The 23075-nt window shown below is 37.0% G+C and overlaps 1 protein-coding gene across 7 annotated transcripts; it reads right to left on the bottom strand.

The window, feature by feature from the left end:
* Window positions 1-3236: 3236 nt before the first annotated feature.
* On the bottom strand, window positions 3237-10451 carry LOC110603331 (arf-GAP domain and FG repeat-containing protein 1). 7 transcript variants are annotated; one of them, XR_006348925.1, is made up of 16 exons: window positions 10338-10443; window positions 10081-10219; window positions 9554-9615; window positions 9356-9443; window positions 9210-9271; window positions 9038-9134; window positions 8370-8843; window positions 7066-7968; window positions 6054-6215; window positions 5874-5981; window positions 5687-5770; window positions 4977-5109; window positions 4861-4906; window positions 3925-4275; window positions 3777-3817; window positions 3237-3424 (listed from the first exon to the last, which is right to left on the bottom strand). XR_006348925.1 is itself a non-coding variant. In XM_021741025.2 (14 exons), exons 2-14 carry the CDS (start codon window positions 10177-10179, stop codon window positions 4137-4139), a joined length of 2457 nt encoding a protein of 818 aa, XP_021596717.1. In that variant the 5' UTR covers window positions 10180-10200; window positions 10338-10451; the 3' UTR covers window positions 3237-4136. The 7 variants fall into 7 exon arrangements, 3 of the variants coding, with proteins under 3 accessions (XP_021596717.1, XP_021596718.1, XP_043807551.1); XR_006348923.1 differs by having other exon boundaries at window positions 3777-4275; XR_006348922.1 differs by having other exon boundaries at window positions 3237-3817.
* Between the last annotated feature and the right edge of the window lie 12624 nt (window positions 10452-23075).

Below are 23075 nucleotides of genomic sequence, written 5' to 3'. Positions count from 1 at the left end.
AATGAACACACATTAATACCAGAAAAAGAACAAACAAAGCCACGAAAACACAAAAGAATAAGAGAGAAACTCTATCCAGAAAGACTGGTAAGCTTCCTTTGCCTATTATTTATTTAACTAGACCTAATACTTATTATTAATTAGAATAGTAAATAAATTTATATTGTTCTGAAATTTTTCTTTAGTATTGATGTGATATTTAAAAATCAGTTAAAAATAATTTTTAATTAGAATAAATTATGTTTTAATTTTTTTTGAAAGTAAAATTATATTTTAATTTTAAAATTTAGTTTTTATATTTCTAAATACATTAAATCAAAATATTTTTTATAATTATCTATTTGATTATTCATGAAATGTAAATTAGAGTGTAAAATGATAAATTTAGTTTTTAAAAGAAAATAATAACAAAAAATAGTCATTATATAAATAAAATAAAGTAAAAGACCATTTTATTGATAAACTAAATTTAAATAATGTTATTATTTCAAATTGAAAATAAAATTAATTAAAATTATTTTAATTATTAATTTATGGTTCACGGAAACTTGAACTATATTTAAATGAGAATTTTTTGATAAAATAAAATTTACTAACTATAATTATTGTAGTTTTATGGTTTAGTCCAATAACGAGTGAATTTAATTAATGAGATTTCATGTGTAATATCTCAATCCTTCGTTTTATTTATTTTTAATAAAAAAATATAATTATTTTAAATTAAAAAATAAATTACATGAATGATAATTTTTTAAAAATATATATTTACAATTATATATATATATACACACCAAGTGATCCAAACATTTATTTCTTTTGTCCATTACAATTATTTTTACAGGCCTACTCGTTAAAAAAACATAATTTTGCAGATTTTTATATTTATTGCAAAAAAATTTAATTTTAAATAAAAAAATTTTAAATTTTAAATTTATTATAATTGTATTAATTTTTAAATTAGTTTTAACGAGATTCATGACATATTATTATTTTTATTATATATTCAATTTAATTAATTGAAATTGAAATTTAATTAAGATTCTAAACTTTCCAAAATTTTTAAGTTATATAATTGAAATACTTAATTCTCTCTCATCTAAATAAAAATCTCATTTGAATATTTTAGATAATTAAACATTTAAAATCTTAATTAAAATTTAATTTCAATTAATTAAATTATTCATGTGTAAAAACAACATGTAGCGTGTATTATGTAAATTAATTTAAATATAATTAAAATTAATTTAAAAAATTATTATAATTACAATAAATCTAAAAGTTAAAGATTTTTATCTAAAATTAAAAATTTTAGCTGTGATCTTTTTGGCCAATAGATATTTTTTATAATTTGATTAAAGTTTCAATTTCATCCCTATATTTAATTTACCTAAATTTTTAACTTTTTTATTCAAATTATTTCAGAAGTCTCAACTTAAACTCAATATAATCCAAAAATCAAAATGTTTAGCTGAATTCTTGATTTCTTAATTTAAACCAAGAAGCAAGAAACTCAATTTCTTGTTTTCACTTTTAAGTTGAAAATGTACTCACTTGAACTTTCTGGATGAGTGCCATGGAGGAATTAAGTATTAAAGCCTTTTAATTTTGTTACTTTTAGCCAAATTTAACGGTTTGTGTTAATTATGGGATGTGAGCAAAATTAATAATTGTGGTTATTGACGTGGAGACTAATGTGTCATCAATATTATAATTATCTTTGATTGTTAACATGGCATAATTAAATAATAATAATAAAAAATCAAACCTTTCAATTTTTTTTATCAATTATAACCAGGTTATAATAGTTTTTTTTTAACATTAATCGATTAATTTTGACTTAAACAGGTTAAAATTAAAATTTTACTACTTAAAATTTCATTAAAATTCATCGGTAAACTATTAAAATTTATTTAGAGATTTTTTTTGAAATAGATTCATTTAGAGATTTATATAGTAAAAAAAATATTTAATATAAAACTGCTGTAAAATATCTTAATATATATTAAAATTTAAGAAATTAGAATTAAGGATTTATAATTTATTTATTTTTTTATGAGTGACAGTAAATTTAATAAAATAAAATTTTAAAAATTAAATTATTTATTATCTAAAAGTATAAATTAGGTTATAAATTTTATTAAATTTTAAGAATTATAATATAAATTAATTTTAATATTTAGGTGCGATAATATATTAATCTTATTATTTTATTTATTTATATTTTTTAAGTATAATTTTATCAAGCGAGGTATTTATTTATTTATTTTTATTTTTAAAATCTTATCACACCTTATAAATATAGTAAACTCTAAATTTATCTTGATTTGGAAAATAATTTTTACAAAAATCTTTTTTTTTTCTTTGTGGGAGTAAAAAGGCCGAACTTCTCTCCATCAACCCCTCTCTCATCATAATCCCCCCTCAGTACTCCCCCTCTCCCTCTCCCTCCACCTCCACTCGCCTCTCCCTCCATCTCTCTTCCCTCCATTTTTTTCTTTTTCACTCTTCAGCCTCCCTCACAGTAAAAATAATGATGATTATTATTATTATTATTATTATTATTAACATTTTTACATGAATTTTTAATTTGAAAATAAAATTTTTTATTTACTTTCACAAATAAGTTTCATTGAATGCGTTTGATAAAAAAAATGAGGGGGAAATTTTTATTAATTGAATAAAAATTATATTTGTTGTATTAAGTATATATTTTTTTCAATTAGCAGGCCTTTAAAATTGACAACATTTTTGTACAATGTTCCAGATATTAAAATAACAAAATAACTTTTTTCTAAATTGTTTTTCTAACGGCATTTAAAATGATAGTTTTTCTTAAAAAACTCTTTTGGCCCCTAAACCTCAATGTCCAAAATAGGCACTAAATATTCGATGGCGCATATAGTGTGCCAATGCCAATGATCCCATGAAGTCTATTGTTGTTCCGGCTATATCAAAACAGTGAAGAATTTGATATCCCATAAGTTATGGCAGCAGGAATTTGCACAGAGAGGATTCTATTAACTAGTTTGGCTAATTCCAGTATATGTTGTTAGGGGAATTCAGCTTTCACAATGGTCATCATGTGCAATTGGTGTTGTTTGTTTATGAAGGATAACAAATTTTATAAATCAAAGTCCTATGGAGATGGGCCTTGGTTGCGGTTCAGTGTGTTGATTTTGGCTGTATTTTTTGCTTATTTTATTACTGAGGTTCAATGCTTCATGAGAAGAGAGGAGAAAGAGATAATAACTATAAAATTCATTTGAATTCTCTTTTTTGCAAAATAAATCGTTCTAAACAAAGTACTAGCGTATTACTTTAATTTGAAGTCATCTTATTCAGGCCCTGGCTCTCTGCATCATCGCTGAAGAAGTTCCCTCCCTGGTTATTTCCATCCCTCTAATCCTCTTCTGCACCTAACTTGCTGCAAGGGAAAAAGTCGATGTAGAGTATATTTGGACCAAATGTAATGCTAAAGCATTGCTAAATGATTAGCCGAAACATTTTGTTTATATGTTTGAACTTGTCAGTTTTTGCCACTTACTGCTAAAATATGATCAATAGTTGTTCTATATTTTGTCTTTCACCAGTTTCTGACAAGCAAACACTGAACAGCTTTCATTCAATGGTATCAAAGTCGTCTTTTAAGGTAGTGACTTATTAGAAAATTCATAGATCTTGAACTAGATTATAATAATTTCATGTCTTAACACCCTTGTCTAATCAGTTAAAAAATACAGCATCTAGAAATAGCAGCGAGTAAATGGCGACAGAACCTCTGTAAGAAATTGCTAGAAGGATTGATCATTGTGTATATCTACAAGGAGAACGAGAATGCTAATGATCAACGGGAATCCCAGGTGTCTAGATAATCAGAATGAATCTGTTCGATTGATGACATTCATGAGTGTAAAGAAAATATACCTTCATATAGAATGATTACTTCCATATCTTTTTGAAGATATAGCTTCATCCAGAATGATCACTTACATTTTCTTTCAGAATCATCTTCATCACCACAAATATAGACATACCACCTCATTCCAGGCTGTCTGTTGCATTTGATCCTCAACAGAAGGAGCCCCAGATTTCTGTTCCACAAACTTTGGAGAGTATAACCCAAATATAATCCTTTTTTATCCGAAAGGGTTCCCTCCCATGGAAGGAAGTGAATTTGGTGCAGAAGGTAGTGAATACCCGCCGGAAGATTGGTGGTCCATATTTAGTGAGCCAAAATAGGCATCAGTACCATAGCCACCTGCAGCTCCTTGTAGCCTGCAATGCTCAGAAAAATTCAAAGTACTTTCTTAAATGAAATGATTATAAGATCATTAGCCAGAGAATTTCATAATGCATGCATAAAGAGAGGAGTGTTTTTTAGATATTCAACTTAGAGCATACTGATTGAAGAGCCACATATTCTTTAGAAAACTTCTCCTCACTTCATCAAAGCATGTAACTTTTGAACCATTTTACAGTCCCCATTTTAGCTCACAGACCATATGGTAGTTTAGTTCCATAAGGCCTATTCTGCCTATTTGGAATTAAGAATTTTGCAAAATTTCAATTCAGTCGACTTCTTTTCTACCAATTCCCTTGTTTGAAATACAAGAATTCAATTTTTTTTTTTTGTTTAACTTAAAATATTTTCATTTAAAAAAATATTAAAATCATGGATGATTATATAAAAATTCATCTAAATTATTTTCGTACAAAATGAACTATTCCAAACAAAGGAATTAGGAGAGACAATAATTGTGGCATCTTGTTGACATATTCAGTCTTTATGGTAATCCCTTAGTAAAGGAAACCACTTTGAGAGAAATGGATCCAACATACCACCAAAGAAAAAAGTGTTACCTAGAAGGTTGTCCATTCATGTGTACTTGTGGCCCCATGTATGCACCTGATATGTTAGAATTCAAATTAATCTAGATAGGTGTTTAGGAGAAATACAAGTTTGAACTTAAATTTACCAGAATTGGGTGATGCAAAGGGAGAAGATGGTAACACTGATGCATAAGACGGTGCCATTAACCCTAAAGAATTTGTGTCGATGCCAGTAGCAGGCATTAAGTTCCTAGGAACCAACACATTAGCAGGCGCTGCCTGCAAATTTTCCACAAAAGGCAACTATATCACTGTAATATATAGCTTTGCAATCGACACAGTTGCAAGACTGTTGTTCGACAAATGTACATAGTTACGATAACTTGGTTACTAAAGAATTAATGAAGTACATCGAAGAATAGAAATGGTTGAGAATAAATATTGGACAATCTAATTTAGGATACTTGTTCCAAAATAATTTGACAATAGGAAGCACCCTAAATCTGAGTTTGTACAAAAAATATTTTTCACTTTCCACTGTTCTCATCTTAATATTCATCGGAATGTAAAAAAGATAGTGAAGCATATAACTAGGCTTGAATCTTTTGGCTCTCATCTCATAGGTATTATAGTATAAAGTCTTCTTAGATGACCATATATATTTTACTGCTTCATCCATATTATCCTGCTCTCTAGTTAACCAGTGATTTTCAGCCAACTGCAGATACAAGATAAAACTGCATGCATCAACATGCAAAAGCTTAAGAAAAACATAGGCAAAGCAAAGATGAAGGAAAAATATAATACAAGAAATATTACGAGGAGCATTAAAATCATTCTTGGGTGCTGTAAATACCGGTGAATCTTGTGCTGAAGTGGATTCATTGTTTAGATCAAATGGGTTGCTTGATTTTGCTTGGTTAGGATATGGGAGCACAGGCTGTAACAAAACCAATAATTAAAGAACAATCAATATCTTCATGTTTGAATAGGTCCAACAGAACTCATTCCACTTGATCATCTTGATTCATAAGATACCATACCACTGCATTAGGATAATACTGCGTGCTGAATCCCATGCCATAAGGTAGAGCACTTTGCCAACCTGGAATTGAGCCAGTCACTGGTGAATAACTTGCAGCAAAAAGGTCCTGCAACAGATAAACATATATTACGAGAATATTCAGAGAAACATCTAAAATTATGTGAGGCGAGGCAATTACTGCTGGGAGTTCCTTTCTTTCGATAGACTTTGTTTCCACAGGAAATTGCTGGGATTTAGTTCCAGAACTGGAATCTCGGTTTGCTTTTGTGACATCATGAGCAAAGAATGCAGAGGCACTAAAAGGTCCTTGAGCATCAGGCGCATTTAATGAAGTACACAGCTTCAAAATATATATTTGTTTGTGCAGTCAGACGAACACACAAGCAAAGGGATATATCAGTTTATGATCTTGCACACAAAAAAAAAGCTTACAACTTTCAACAAATCAACCAGGTATTTAATGTGTCACACATGCTCATAAAACAGATAATGATATAGTTGACCAAAATCCAGACGTTCATCTGATTGAATAATGAAGTTTGACAGCAATTATAAGATAGGGGGAACTTAGCAAAAAGATTGTTAACACCTGATATTAGAACTGTAATTCATACATTTGGGATGGAAAAGCTGAAGTAACACTTCTTTTCAAGGTAAAGTGAAACGTAATACTGATATTCTCCATCACATTCGCAAGTGCACTTGGAGAAAGGGAGTCCAATATGATGACTGTATCAACTTTCAGAAAATGGGATCTCACAAAAGATCGCTTAAAGTCTTTTCCTGCTATGGAAGTTTTATGACTAGAGGTATACAATCTATAGGGGCTAAACTTTAGTGCCTTATGGAATATCTTGAAACTTTTCAAGTTCACTCTTTTAAGGTTTTATCTTGAAATAAATATAATTGTAAAACTCTTAGTCTCTGTTTGCTATTGTTGTTTGAGTTGTATGGAGAAAAGCACTACCTTAAAAATTATAAAAATTTATTTTTTATGTTAAATTTGATATGTTTTAGTCATAAAAACTCAAAGTACCTAAACTTCTTCAAACTATTTTCTCAACAGCATCCAAAAATGTATTTTTCTAAGTAGCTGTCAAACTCAATGTCAAATAGACTCTTAGACTCTCTGGCCTCAGTTTGAAATTTTTATGAAGTTCCTGGAATTTGAAAACTGAGATGAAATTAACCTGGTTATTTAGATCTCCGACTTTTGTAGTACTAGTTGGTTGTCCACCAGGTCCATTCTCTGCAGCAGGAAATGCAAAAAGCTGATGTTGCTGCATGCTGCGTACCTGTTGCTTATTTGTGAACTTGAAAATCGAATCACCATGAATATCAGGTGCAGCTTGTGAAGGAGTTCCTTCAGAAGGTTGCACATGCAAGCTAGTTGTTGATGGAGTCGTAGAATCAAAAGTATCAAATAATGATAATGTTTGCTCCACAGGTGCAGATTGGGGAATACCACTAGCAGCCTTATTTTCTCTTAATGCATTGCTAGAGGGACCATCATTATTTGATGATGTCAAAATCTGCCCCACAGGCACAGCTGCTGAAACATTACCATTGGGCATGTTGCCTTCTGATGGAATCGCAGCGCTAGTGGATACTGCCAACATCTGCCCAGGAGGTGAAGCTGGTGAAACAACGTCAAAGGGCACATTCCCTCCAGGTGCACTGGTAGAACCTCCGACATTTTCTGGTAAAGCTAACATCATCCCTGGTGGCTCTGCTGCTGAAATGCCAGAACTCATGGGCATATTGCCTCCAGATGTAGTTGACGGAGGCTTATCATTATTTGAATCTTCAGGTACACTACCAGCACTTCCAACAGAGGGAACTGACAATTCAAATAGCAATAATTCCAAAGTATTCGGTTTTGGGACCTGTGGTACAACTTGCTTTGTGGAAGATTCATTAGACTTGTGATTGCCTCCATCACTCAATTGATGATTTTCCTGTGTTTGTGGTCCTGCTTCAGCATTGGAGGGCATGGAATCAGAATCAAAATTAATCAAGCTTTCCAATTTCTGATTTTTTTCTTCTGCTGTTTTCCCATCAATAGATCCTTTGCTGCCAGAAGATGCAATGACCTGCAATTAGAAAAACAGGTAAGTGAAGCTTTCATCCTGCTTCAGAATTTGAAATTGAAGAGTGTGCTAGGCTATAATAAAAACAACCAACCTTATTAAGAAATTATAAGCTGCAAAATTTCAGCAAGTTACCAAAGAAATTCACAGATAATATATTAGGGAACCAACACATAACATATGATCTACAATTGATTGGTCACACAGTAAATATTCCCAGTTCTTAAAATGAGTGCTTGAGTAAAAGAGGGAGGGAGAATTCAAAGTAGCAACTAGCAAGAACCAAAGAAGCTAAGATAATTGCAATGCTGAATATTTATTTCATCTCAAGAAGTTCGCAATTGTGCTTGCACGCCCTATTCCATATGTTATTTAGTATATCCAGTAATCAACAATTACCACACCTGATTGTGAGCAGAGCCATCAGAATTTTTCCCAATAGTTGCTTTAGAACGTTCACCTACTTGCAAAACTGGAGCATTCTTCCCTAGGATATCTTCAATAGGTCGTGCCACAGGGGGGCTAGACAGATCCCTTCTCTTTACACGGTCAGGTGACAAGCTTCCAAAACTGCCATTTCTATGCAAAAACCGATGGTTAGCAGATTCCCTTGTGTTTTGAGTTCCATCATCTCGAAACCTGTCATCAACAACTTCAAATCGGAGAGGACTTTTCTTGAAACCCCCATATATTGAATGTTCTCGGGCAAAACAAGGACTTCTTCTTTCATCATTATAATATCTTCTACTTTTGTCATCACTGATCCCACCAGGAAGAGATCTTCCTTTCTGGTCATATCTATTCTCATAATTAGGACTTCTATAGCTACCAGAATATATACCAAGCTTCTTTTTCTCATGGAATTCCTCCTTGCCACTCTGTATAAGAGCATAGGAAGCGTTGATAAACGAGAAAAGCTTAAGGTAAAGAGCACACAGCAGACTTTCTAAAAATACAAGTAATGAGGTTTTTGAATTGACAATTATTAATATTATATACAGATTGATATTGGAAACATTTCCAAAAAGAATAAAGTAAAATCAAAAGGACTGTTTATGAGCTGTAACTTTACCAATCTCAGCTTTGGCAGCCTTTCATGACTTCTCTCACCAGTATATTTTCTATCCACATAAACATGCTTGACAAAATCTCGAAGCTTATGCATATTACTGGAAGCAAACATGCTGAATCAGATGGCATTACCTGCAGAATTTCTAACACTAATTAACAATATATTTAACAACCTGCCATCAGGATATGAGTTCTGCTGAGGATCCCATTCTTTGAAATAAATTTGTCGTGCTCTCTGTGAGAAAAAGATAAATGCATGTTAATTCATGAAAACAAAGTTGTCAAAAGTATTATGAAGATCATTTGTTATTTAGCCTACCTCATTTCCCCCAGCTTGAAGAGCACTAACTTCTTCTGCTTTAAATTTAGCCATTGACACCGATTTTACTCTATGTGTAAATTCCCGACTGGCATTATACAAATTAAATTAGCCTCTTTACTTGAAACATAAAAGTTAATGGTGAAATAAATTTGGCCTAACGCCAAAACTCCTATCAATGTCACACAGAACGCTTACTGTATTCCACTACAATTTGTGCAAACAAATGTCCAGAAAGTTGTGCAAACATATTGTGGTCCCTACCAGAATGAGAGCAAGTTAGGATAATAGCCAGCAAGCTGAAAATAATGCACTGACAAGCACTATGCAGTTTCCAACATAGTAAATGTTAAGCTCATAAGCATATGCGGAGAAAGAAATAATGCTGGACTAATTAGTCAATTCCTACAAAAAAATGGCAATTTACCATAATACTCACTTGAATTGAGCCTCAAACGCATGAATAATACAGCATATTTTGCTCGAAGACATCCTCAAGACATAGCATTTCTACTCTTAACACCAAACCAAAATTTATTTTCATCTCTTCAACAAAACTGATTTATTAAATTAATTTCACTTTCAGAAAACTATAAATGTTCTTTTAATCACAGTTGATCACAGGACAATCCATCCTGTAAAGCTCTAGCTAATCAAGGCACAAAAGGAGCATTTATTTTCGTAGAAACTCATATCAAATAAAATGAAAAGGAAAATTTTCTCACCAAACTATTGCAATTTATACATCTTCGATTCTCAGAAAGTTTGAGAAGACCGCGAATGATCCTTTCAATTCTCTCCTCTTCCTTCTCCCTTTTCAACATTTTTCTAAAAGATCACACTTCCTGTACAGAAAAAAAAATTCTAAAAAGAAAAATATTAGATTCATATAATCATACAAACTGATCTGAATCCTAAACTAAAAAAATTCAAACAAAAAAGAAAAAAAAAAGGAAAATTGAGAATCTGCAAGGAAGGAGACCTTATTAGATAGAGAAATGAGAGAAACAGAAACCATAGAAAGGAAAATTTGGGGAAGGAAAAGGAGAGGACGAGTGTCGAGAACAATTGGTGATCAAAAACTCTAGAGAGAGATATGTTGTGGAGGGAAATTTGCCGCTATTTAATGGTTAGGTAACCGGTTTTGGCCGTTAGAGTTTTGCTGACGTGTACGGTGGGTAGGGCCTTTGAGCCTGCGTTGGACTTTTGCCTAAATTTCATGCGCAGAAAGGATCCCCTCGTTATAAAGTTTACTCGTCAGAAATTATTTATTTCCAATTATGATAGTTTAATTATTTGTAGTTATAATTACCGTACATAATCAATAAATTAAAGAGGATTCGTTAGTTCATATTTTTTAAAAAATTACAGTCATATATTCAAGTATAAAGAGGGGATATGTTTTTTTAAAACCAACCAACATTTGAAGTTTGTTAGCTCTTTTAACTACAGTAATAATAAATCAAACTGAAACTAAATGGATCAAATTTAAAAATGATATAAGTTAACATATTTCGATTTTTGAACTAGATTGAGATTAGATACTAAGGGAATTAATTCTAGTATCCCTCTTCAAATTAAGGCTAGAATCGACTTTGAAACCAGTTGATTAGAATTTTATGATTCAAACTAAAAATCAACTTTTAAATTTTAGTTTTTTTTTTATTTATATTTATTGATTTAGTTGATTTTAATTTTTCTTATATATAAATAAATGATATAGTATAAATTTAAATTTTATGAATTTAAATATTTTAGTATATAAAATATTAATATTAATATTGTTATAGTTTAGTTGGCAACTCACTCACTACTATTATTCTATAAATTAGTTATTTGCTGTACAAGGTACAGGTATTAAAATTTCTACATTACTATTATATAAAATAATATAAAAGTTATTTAATTTTTTTTATACAAAGAAAGTTAATATAATAAAACATAAAAAATTATTTAAAATTAAATTGAGCGAAGAAAATTAAACCGCACAAATAATCACTAAATTTAACAAAAAAAATTGGAGGAGATTTAAAGTACTCTAAATGCACCGTGTTTCCTATGAAAGGTAATGTCTTACCTCAATTTGACAAAACTAGAAAACCATTTCACAACATTGATAGATTAAACTTTGAAAGCGTACCTTAGTTCCTTTAGTCATGGGACGTAACAACTCCATGATTGTTATTAAATCAACCTCAATCTATACTCTTGATTACTATGCGGCCAAGTCATGTGCAACCTATACAATAGAACAGTCAACTTAGCTTGCAACAAATTACAAAACCCCAACTTGATTGCAAATCCATTCACTCAAAAACCTTAACCATCACATAAAACACTGCCACCACTACCTGCATAACTCAGATTACCCCTAGAAGTGCCATCAGTATTCAATTTTACTCAACCCTCTAAAGGAGGACTCCATGATACCAATATAACCTTATGATTCTAAACAATACAACACTTATCCCAAACAGTATCATTCAAACAAAAATAACTCTTGATTTCACATAATTTACTGTCCAAGGATAAGGTCGAACCATTAAAAACCCAATCGTTTCTCCATTCCAAAACAACCATAAAGTTACACATAAGACTTGTACAGAGGAAGAGATCAAACCTGATCGCGGATATAAATCTGATGTAGTTAGTAGCCAGTCCCTTACTAGCCTAGAATATATAAACCACAACAAATTTGGTTCTCAAATCAAACCCCATACCTCTTTGACCTTAGAACAATCCTTGAAAAGATGGTTTATGTCCTCCACAACTCCAACACACAATAGGCACATTAGATCTGCAGTAACACCTCTAAGTTGTCTTTTAAAATTGGTCATTAACTTGTAAAGTTGCATAAGCCATAGAAAGGAACGAAGTTTCTGAGCAACCTTAACTTTCCAAATACAGCCCCATACCTTGTTCGCCTGTGAAAGTCCCACAACCCTTTGCATGTGAAAAGCATGCTTTACGGAAAATTGTTCGGAGGAAGTGCCTTTCCATGCTAGCTGATCATCATCCTTCAAATGTGGACTTACCATCATAGCTTCCAACTGTAGACAGAGAGGGTGAGGAAGAAAATGGTTAATCAACTCCTAATCCCATGACATACCTTGCCACATTTGTGTGGTCGAGAATTGCAACAAATAATCTGGAACTACAACTAATGTATGCATAATCAAAGGAGAATCACCCAGCCATATATCCATCCAAAAACTCATTAGATGACCATTTTCAATCTCCACATAAGTTCTCTATAGTGACAACTTCTTACTACTTACAATTCCCCTCCATATGACAGACGCGTTGGATCATGGTGCAATTCCTGCCAAACCAGCACCATAAGTAGCATATTTACCATGTAAGATTTTGGCCCAAAGAGCATCCTTCTCATTTATCATGCACCATCCTAACTTCACGAGAAAAGCAACATTCATTTCCCTGACAAGTTCTAATTCCTAACCCTCCATGAGTCAAAGGCATAGTCACTTGATCCCAATGAATAAGATGAACTCGTTGATTACCATAACAGTCTCCCCAGATGAACTGACGAATCCTTTTATCAAACTCATCACACACCACCCGAGGCAAATATAAAGTCATCATTAGATGATTTGGCAAGGCGGTTAAAACCAATTTAGCCAAAGACACCCGTCGAGCAAAGGAAAGCACATATGCCTTTCATTTCTCAAGATGATCATCAACTTTATTGAGTAACGAGCTAAAAGCATGCTTTGTTACTCGCCCATGAAATATAGGACCCCCCAATTACATACCAATCTTATTTGACTTGCATAAACCCACCACCTCACAGATTTGCTACTGAAGAGCCTCATCCATATTAGCTAAGAAAAGACCTATAATTAATGAAAATTTACCTTTTGACCCAATGCCACACAAAAAAGGTCCAAACATTGTTTCATAGCCATGATTTGTTCTATAGAAGCTTCCCCAAATAATAATAAGTCATCAGTAAAGAATAAGTGGGAAAGAACAGGACACCAACGAGTCATCTGGATGGGCTTCCAAACCCCCTCTCCCCCCCCCCCAACTGAATGGGAAATACAGTGACTCAAACGCTCCATAACAAGTACAAAAAGTGATTGTAATACCCGGCTAGACCCCGGCATCGGAATTCCTACCTTCCTGCGGAATCTCCGTTGGAATCCGAAATTTCTCGGATGTCGGAGCCTTCTAGAAGGGTAAAATAAAGGTTTTCTAAAATGTTTTTATATATTTTTATGGTTTTAATACTAAGTTTTTGAGTTAAAGTTTTAAAAATGAAAAAGAAAAAGACTTGAGGGAAAGACCCAGGTTCGGCCGCCGAACCTCATGTTCGGCCGCCGAACATGGGGCGGAAGCGGAGGCACTTTTGACCCCCGAAGGTGGTCTGGCTAGCTACCTATAAAGGGCTCCCTGTCCGAAAATGGGCGAGTTTTCTCTCTCCATTTCCGGGCAAAGTGAGCCTCCGCCACCCCTTGTCGATCTTGTGCTTTTCCTTCAAGTCTCTCATGATTTTTATGAGTTTCTATCTTTATTTTGAAGATTTTTGAGCTAAGATCAAAGTTTTGAAGCTTGGAGATCCCCGGAGCTCGATTTCTCCCAATCTCCAAGTTTGGATCACATCTCCTCTCGATCTTCAAGAGGTAAGTGTAGATCCACGCCTTTTATGATGTTTTAAGTAAGTTTTAAGAAGGGGTTAAGAGTTTTGATGCATGTTAGAGTAGATGTAAAATGTTAGGGTTTATGTTAGTTAAATGATAAATGTATGTTCTATGTGGTATGTTGATGTTGTTGGGGTTTAGGCTAGTTTTATGCCCCTATATGCTTGAATAAGTGTTTATGCATGTTTTAGAAGAGTTGAATGCATGTTGTGAGGTTTTTGGTGGCTGGATGTGAGAGGCAGAATCGGGTTCTGCCCTTTGGGAGAGCCCAGGTTCCGCCGCCGAAGCCAGTTTCAGCCGCCGAACCTGCCTGTGGAGGCAGTTTTGGCCGCCTAAACTCGCCCCTGAAGGTTTGGACTTTCGGCTCTAGAGGAGAGTTTCGGCCGCCGAACCTGTCCCCGAAGGTTGTGACTTTCGGCTCTGGAAGGACTTTCGGCTCTGGAAGGACTTTCGGCCGCCGAACCTTGCCCCCGAAAGTGCCTGACTTTCAGATTTGGAGGGACCTTCGGCCGCCGAACCTGCCGCCGAAAGCCCCCTATCCAGCCTTCCTTTGTTAGTTTTCTATGCATGTTTTGATGATGTTTTAGGGGGGAGGAAGATGTTTAGAGTCATGTTAGAGTTTGTTTGGTCCCTCATTTGAGTCCACCTGTGTAGGATCGAACCTGAGGAACTGAGGAGGCCAGCAGTGTTAGCTGTTTCAGAGTCAATCAGAGGTGAATAGAATAGAACTACTTTTATTTTTAAAAGTAATCAAACTTTTAAGAATGTTCATGCATCACGATTGCCATGATTATAGGATACTTGCATTAGAATTCACGAATATGATGTATTGCATAAATTGCTGTTGATGTGAATGGATATTGGATGACCACTAGCCCTCGATATGATATGCTATGTTATTGTAACAGCCCAGAAACCGGTACCTCTCTGTAACGGCCCAAACTGCTCGGCACTAGGATCCAGATCAGCTTAAGGCCGCCAAGACCCGTAGCAAGCCTAACCTGAACTCCAAACATCCCATACATGATCCGACTCGACTACTAGTCTTTTAAACTTTTTCTGTAAAACTACCAGACTTAACCTTAAAAACAATCAGATACACCAATCGGAAATAGCCCTCTGGGCTCACACCAGTAACTCTGTCCGTAGAGTCACGGGACTCACACCCGATCTTCTCTCACGGTCTGGTCTTGGGTCAAAGGAATCACACCCTGTCTGGAGTTTTCGCAACACAACATTTATTAAGCCTGGTTTGCCTCATTTCTCATCAAGAAACTGAAAACAGGCTACATGCATACGCAAGGGATAAACAAGCACTAGGCAAAGCACATTCTAGACCATATCATACTAACTTACGCGCTATGACATGCGTCTACATATAACTCTTTAATTTACATCATGTCCACACTAAGCTATTACACATACAGTCCTTTAATCAACACTCTGCTGTTGCTGACTCTCCCCAGCTACTCTGAACCTGCAAAACTGGGATTAAGGGAGTGGGATGAGCTCTAAAGCCCAGTGAGTAGAACAGTAAATAAACCAAGTCATTAACACATGATCTTATGGAATGCATCATATCACAGACAATCCACATCAAGGGTAAACCTGTCACCACATAGTCCCAATAACTCTGTGCCAGGGCGTAGAATCGAGCACCTGGTCTTCCTGTCATCGGTACTTACCATTTGCCAGGGCGTAGTCACAGGCTCCTGGACTTCACATATACCTGCCAGGGCGTAGTCAGAGGCTCCTGGACTTCCTGTCTGAGACTATTGGATCATTCAGCATTTACCCACAACAACAAGTACGTAATGCAATGCGGCATATTCGTGAACTCTAATGCAAGCAACCTACTATATACTCATGATGCATGAACTATGCTGGAAGTAGTTTATTTCTTAATTAAAAGCATTAAGTTTAGTTCCACTCACCTCTGCTCCTCTCGCAGAAAACAGAACTGACTCTGCAACACCTACCACTGATGACCTCCTCGATCTCTCGGGTCCAATCCTACACAAATGGACTCGAATGAGATGTCAAACATACGCTAAACAACTTTTTAACATAACAGCCCACAACCCCTCAAAAGCTCTTAGAACACTCATCTAAAGCATGCAAAAGAAAAGCTAGACAGAACACATTCGGCAGCAGGTTCGGCGGCCGAATGCCCTGTCCAGAGCCGAAACTCGCATACTTTCGGCGGCCGAATGTCCACTTTCGGCTGCCGAACCCTTTCGGGGGCAAGGTTCGGGGGCCACAACATACTCCAGAGACGAAAGTCTCTAACCTTCGGCGGCACCTTCGGTGGCCGAATCCCCCTTCCAGAGCCGAACATCAAAACTCTCGGGGGTGAGCTGTGGCAGCCAAAGCCACCTCTTAAGGGGTTCGGCGGCCGAATGCACCTTCGGCTGCCGAACCTGAGTTCATCCAGAACTCAGCTTCGGGCACCACCAAGCTCCTCAATCCATTCTAACACCCAAAACATGCATAACACAACTCCTTACCACACATATACTCAAGTATATGCACAAAGGGGTCCAACACTAACTTACAACCCCAACAAAAGCAACAAACATAACACATAAACATACTTTCATCATCAAAACGTCAAAAACATATGTTAAAACCTAAACATGCATCTCTCTACCCAAAACTTCCATAAAACCTCTATAAAAGCAACAAAAGGAGCTCAAGATCTTCACTTACCTCTTGCTACAGGAAGCTGAACGATCTGAACTCAAACCTAGGCACCAACTTCGTCTTCACTTTTTCCAACCCACGAAACCTCTCTTTTTCACTCAAACCCTTCACAACCACAAAACAACTCATTAAAATCGTTACATGCTTTACTCAAATTATACAAGTGACTCATGGAGGACGTGGCCTCACCTCAAGAAGTGAAAGGAAATGAAATCTATCCATTTCACCGACTGGAGGCGCTGAAATAGAGGGTTGACCGACTCCCCTTCGGCTGCCAAACCTGCATGCAAAACCATGCAACGTTCGGGGGCCGAACGTGACCTTCGGAAGCCGAAGTTATAGCACTTTCGGCGGCCGAACATGGCAAAAGTCCCCATAGTCTTTTCTCTTCAAAATTCAAGCCAAAACTCATTCAAAACCTTTAACCATTTAAAAACATTTAGCAAACCATTCTCTTATCCTTCTAGACAACTCCGACATCCTCGAATTCCACCGAACGGTAAGAATTCCGATGCCCGATCTAGCCGGGTATTACAATCTTCCCCCCTTTAAAAACATTCGTCCTTGAATGTTAAAAACAAACAAATAAGCAATCAAGATCTCAACCTATTTCTGAATTCTACTGCTTCTGCTGCGCACTCTGATCCTTATCCTTTTTCTCTTCATTTTTTCTACACTGATTTCGAACTTTCACATTCGACCTCGCAATAGGTGATACTCAAATCTAGAAGCTACCTAGGAAAACCACAATCGATTCTTACTCACTATTCTACTAGATCAATCCTAACTAGGAATACCTAGGAACCACTTACAGGTACTTAAAAGCTCAAGGATTCATCCTTCGTTTCCCACCACAACTCTTGAACATTCCAGGGTGGTGAGGTACTAAGTCGAATAAAAACCCTGAGCTACCAAGCCTCTGTACTACCCTTTACTCTCTCTCTCTCTCTCTCTCTCTGCAGGTGCCATTCTGTAGGGAAAGGAAAGAAATGGTTCCGCGTCCAGACACCACTCCTATTCCATACTTTGACTTCCTGACAGATGGTAAACCTGACAGCTCGCTTAGGACACATCTAGTACTTACTAACAACAGGCACTGAGGCTGATTCCCTGACCTGACTGCAACACCCTTGCTCACAAGAGCGAGAACCCTCTGACAATATTTCTTGAAAAACTATGAGCCTGCGGGGCTGACATGAACGTCTAGGCATCCCTATACTCTGTCCTCAAGGACTAACTCTGATCCATCCTAGCCTCTATACTTTGACCTCTCCTACCTTGTCTCTGCAGATACAGGTAGTACCATGAGTAGCTAGCCAATCCGCCCTAGATTGACATCACTAGTCAACTCTAGAACCATAAGGTCAGCTGGATTGCATCCACTACTCTCAACACACTCTGAACTAAACCGACAGACTGACTCTGCCACAGATGGATCACACTCGGGTCTACTAACCCAAAGACAACTCTTTAAGCCCAGAAGTCATCAAACCCACCCTATCAATGGCTCACAACAACAAGGAAAGCGAAACACTAGGGTCCAAAACACATAGCATACACATCCAAACACTTCCAAGTGAACGTACCCGACGTCACCGTGTTTGATGTGGTAGCCTCTTATGGACTCAGGGTGAAGATCCAACTAACGCTAACGGAACTTCCCTCGGGAATCTACAGAAGAAAAGAAGAACACTTTTCTCTGCCTCAACTACCACCTATTCCCAGACTGCCTCTACTCTCTTTCTAAACTTAGTCTCTCTTCTTTTCTCTTTCTTTTACTCTAAACTATCTTCTATTGTACTGTCTCTCTATGAGATGAAAAGATCACTCTTACTATAACTGCAAGTATCAACTCAAGGTTACCACATCTCATAGCAATTCTCTCTCTTTAACTTTTCTTTAGTTCACTAATCTCTAGCTATTCCCTTTCCTCAGAATTCCTATTTCTTACTTGCTACTCTGATCATCTAACTCTGTTTTCCTCTACTAATCGCACAACATAGAGACAGCAGACTATGCAAAAACATAAACATACCTGGCATCTCTGTGTCAAATGTGGCTGCCTCCTGCTGAACAGTTCTACCAGAAAATGTCCGCTGGGACTGAACTATCCAAGGCGCAACAGGACACTCACGTATCATATGCCCTTCCTGACCACACCTATAACATCCTGATATCCCTACACGACAAACTCCCTTATGTAACCTTCCACACCTAAGACATTTTGATCTACCTATACCAGAACTCGGACCAGCATCAATATACAACCTAGGGTTTATCCTATTCCAGAACTCCTTTTTCTTTGACCCTTTAAGGCCTCTAACTTTTTTCTTTTTATCTCTCCCCCACTTCACTCCTTTCCAAGTAGCTGTACTCTAAGTGGAGGGATCATTTTCTCCTATACCTGATATCTTAGAATCCTTGGTCTGGGCAGTTTCTGAAGACCTTCCATCCAAATTCACCTGTACACCTATATCCCTGTTTTGCACATCCCCTTCCATCTCTTTCCTATCTCCAGATACTCTCCCTCGATCCATTCCTTCCCTGCTTTCATCAAAAGACCCTTCAGACTGATCTGACTCAAACTGAGGACTAATACCACTCATCTTAGCTCTTCTGAAAACACAAAACACAAATAGACAAATATTAGCACACATATAGTTCATATGAAAAAACATGAACGTTCAACATATACATGCATAGCATACATCATGGCATTTCACATCAGCATGCAACACAAAACGTAACAACCTAGTGGACATGATTTTACTTATTGTGCTTGCCTTTCTATGCCTGACTGAATCAACCTCTTTCCGATGTGGGATCTCAAATCCTTGAACAAAAATGCTCACACACCGTACTCTTGAGGAAACCTATGCTCTGATACCATCTGTAACAGCCCGAAAACCGGTACCTCTCTGTAACGGCCCAAACTACTCGGCGCTAGGATCCAGATTGGCTTAAGGCCGCCAGGACCCGTAGCAAGCCTAACCTAAACTCCAAACATCCCATACATGATCCGACTCGACTACTAGTCTTTTAAACTTTTTCTGTAAAACTACCAGACTTCACCTTAAAAACAATCAGATACACCAATCGGAAATAGCCCTCTGGGCTCACACCAGTAACTCTGTCCGTAGAGTCACGGGACTCACATCCGATCTTCTCTCACGGTCTGGTCTTGGGTCAAAGGAATCACACCCTGTCTTCCCTCACAGTTAACTTTTACTGGAATTTTCGCAACACAACATTTATTAAGCCTGGTTTGCCTCATTTCTCATCAAGAAACTGAAAACAGGATACATGCATACACAAGGGATAAACAAACACTAGGCAAAGCACATTCTAGACCATATCATACTAACTTACGCGCTACGACATGCGTCTACATATAACTCTTTAATTTACATCATGTCCACACTAAGCTATTACACATACAGTCCTTTAATCAACACTCTGCTGTTGCTGACTCTCCCCAGCTACTCTGAACCTGCAAAACTGGGATTAAGGGAGTGGGATGAGCTCTAAAGCCCAGTGAGTAGAACAGTAAATAAACCAAGTCATTAACACATGATCTTATGGAATGCATCATATCACAGACAATCCACATCAAGGGTAAACCTGTCACCACATAGTCCCAGTAACTCTGTGCCAGGGCGTAGAATCGAGCACCTGGTCTTCCTGTCATCGGTACTTACCATTTGCCAGGGCATAGTCACAGGCTCCTGGACTTCACATATACCTGCCAGGGCGTAGTCAGAGGCTCCTGGACTTCTTGTCTGAGACTATTGGATCATTCAGCATTTACCCACAACAACAAGTACGTAATGCAATGCAGCATATTTGTGAACTCTAATGCAAGCAACCTACTATATACTCATGATGCATGAACTATGCTGGAAGTAGTTTATTTCTTAATTAAAAGCATTAAGTTTAGTTCCACTCACCTCTGCTCCTCTCGCAGAAAACAGAACTGACTCTGCAACACCTACCACTGATGACCTCCTCGATCTCTCGGATCCAATCCTACACAAATGGACTCGAATGAGGTGTCAAACATACGCTAAACAACTTTTTAACATAACAGCCCACAACCCCTCAAAAGCTCTTAGAACACTCATCTAAAGCATGCAAAAGAAAAGCTAGACAGAACACATTCGGCAGCAGGTTCGGCGGCCGAATGCCCTGTCCAGAGCCGAAACTCGCATACTTTCGGCGGCCGAATGTCCACTTTCGGCTGCCGAACCCTTTCGGGGGCAAGGTTCGGGGGCCACAACATACTCCAGAGATGAAAGTCTCTAACCTTCGGCGGCACCTTCGGCGGCCAATCCCCCTTCTAGAGCCGAACATCAAAACTCTCGGGGGTGAGCTGTGGCAGCCAAAGCCACCTCTTAAGGGGTTCGGCGGCCGAATGCACCTTCGGCTGCCGAACCTGAGTTCATCCAGAACTCAGCTTCGGGCACCACCAAGGTCCTCAATCCATTCTAACACCCGAAACATGCATAACACAACTCCTTACCACACATATACTCAAGTATATGCACAAAGGGGTCCAACACTAACTTACAACCCCAACAAAAGCAACAAACATAACACATAAACATACTTTCATCATCAAAACGTCAAAAACATACGTTAAAACCTAAACATGCATCTCTCTACCCAAAACTTCCATAAAACCTCTATAAAAGCAACAAAAGGAGCTCAAGATCTTCACTTACCTCTTGCTACAGGAAGCTGAACGATCTGAACTCAAACCTAGGCACCAACTTCGTCTTCACTTTTTCCAACCCACGAAACCTCTCTTTTTCACTCAAACCCTTCACAACCACAAAACTACTCATTAAAATCGTTACATGCTTTACTCAAATTATACAAGTGACTCATGGAGGACGTGGCCTCACCTCAGGAAGTGAAAGGAAATGAAATCTATCCATTTCACCGACTGGAGGCGCTGAAATAGAGGGCTGGCCGACTCCCCTTCGGCTGCCAAACCTGCATGCAAAACCATGCAACGTTCGGGGGCCGAACGTGACCTTCGGAAGCCGAAGTTATAGCACTTTCGGCGGCCGAACATTACCTTCGGCGGCCGAACATGGCAAAAGTCCCCATAGTCTTTTCTCTTCAAAATTCAAGCCAAAACTCATTCAAAACCTTTAACCATTTAAAAACATTTAGCAAACCATTCTCTTATCCTTCTAGACAACTCCGACATCCTCGAATTCCACCGAACGGTAAGAATTCTGATGCCCGATCTAGCCGGATATTACAGTTATGATGTGGAAGTCCAGGTGTGGCCTGCACTACGCCCCTGGCAATATGTAAGAGAAAGTCCGGGTGTGGCCTGCACTACGCCCCCAGCACGATTGGATATGTTATGATATGTATATGTAAGAGAAAGACCAGGTGTGGCCTGCACTACGCCCCTGGTACAATTAGACTATGTAAAGGGTTATTGGTGACAAGTCCATCCGTGATGTGAATTGTTTGTGATGTGATGCATTTCATGATGGCATATGTTTATAAACTGTTTTTATGGTTCTGCTCACTGGGCTTTAGTAGCTCACCCTTTTTCCCCTAACCCCCAGGTTGTAGGGCCAGAGATAGCTCAGGAAGTCAGCAAGGATAAAGGTTATGTTATGGAATAGTCTAGCAGTGGACATGATATGTAAAATGATGTAATGTAAAGTAATGTAATGAGAATTAGTATTGTGCTTGGCCCTAATGTATGGTTAATCCCTGTTGTACATGATCTTTATGTAAATGTTTTAATGATGACATATGTTGAACCAAGCTTGATGTATGTAATGTTGACCCAATTAGAGCATTTGATGAGGGCTCTAGTATGGGGTTTGTATGTATAAAGTTATGGTGCATACACAGGTCACGCTTGGTATATGGAAAGTTTAAAGTTTTTATGAAAATGTATGATCATGTATGGAATTTTATCAGATGTACAGGATGTATAGTAGGCTTGCTACGGGTCCCGGCGACCTTAAGTCGATATGGATCCTAGCACCGGTAGCGGTCCGGTTTCCAGGTCGTTACAGTGATGATGGTAAGGGATCCCCCTGACGCACCCCTCTTAAAGGTGAGAAGGCTTCTGTACTTTTCCCATTCCATGCCACACGCATAGAATACGACTGTAAACAGGTCTTATTCGCTTTCTCCAAGCCAACAGAAAGCGAGCCAGACAATCTAATAAGAAGTCCCACCGCATTATATCAATAAGCTTTCTCTAAATCAATCTTCAGAACTATACACCCGGGACTTGATCTTCTATTATGCATTGAGTGAGCCACTTCTTGAAGGATTACAACATTATCATGAAGTTGCCTCCCTAGAATAAAACTACT

Source organism: Manihot esculenta, chromosome 16, assembly GCF_001659605.2.
Source record: "Manihot esculenta cultivar AM560-2 chromosome 16, M.esculenta_v8, whole genome shotgun sequence".
Taxonomy (NCBI): domain Eukaryota; kingdom Viridiplantae; phylum Streptophyta; class Magnoliopsida; order Malpighiales; family Euphorbiaceae; genus Manihot; species Manihot esculenta.
Note: the sequence above shows the minus strand (reverse complement) of the source record. Positions and strands in the feature narration are given on the sequence as shown.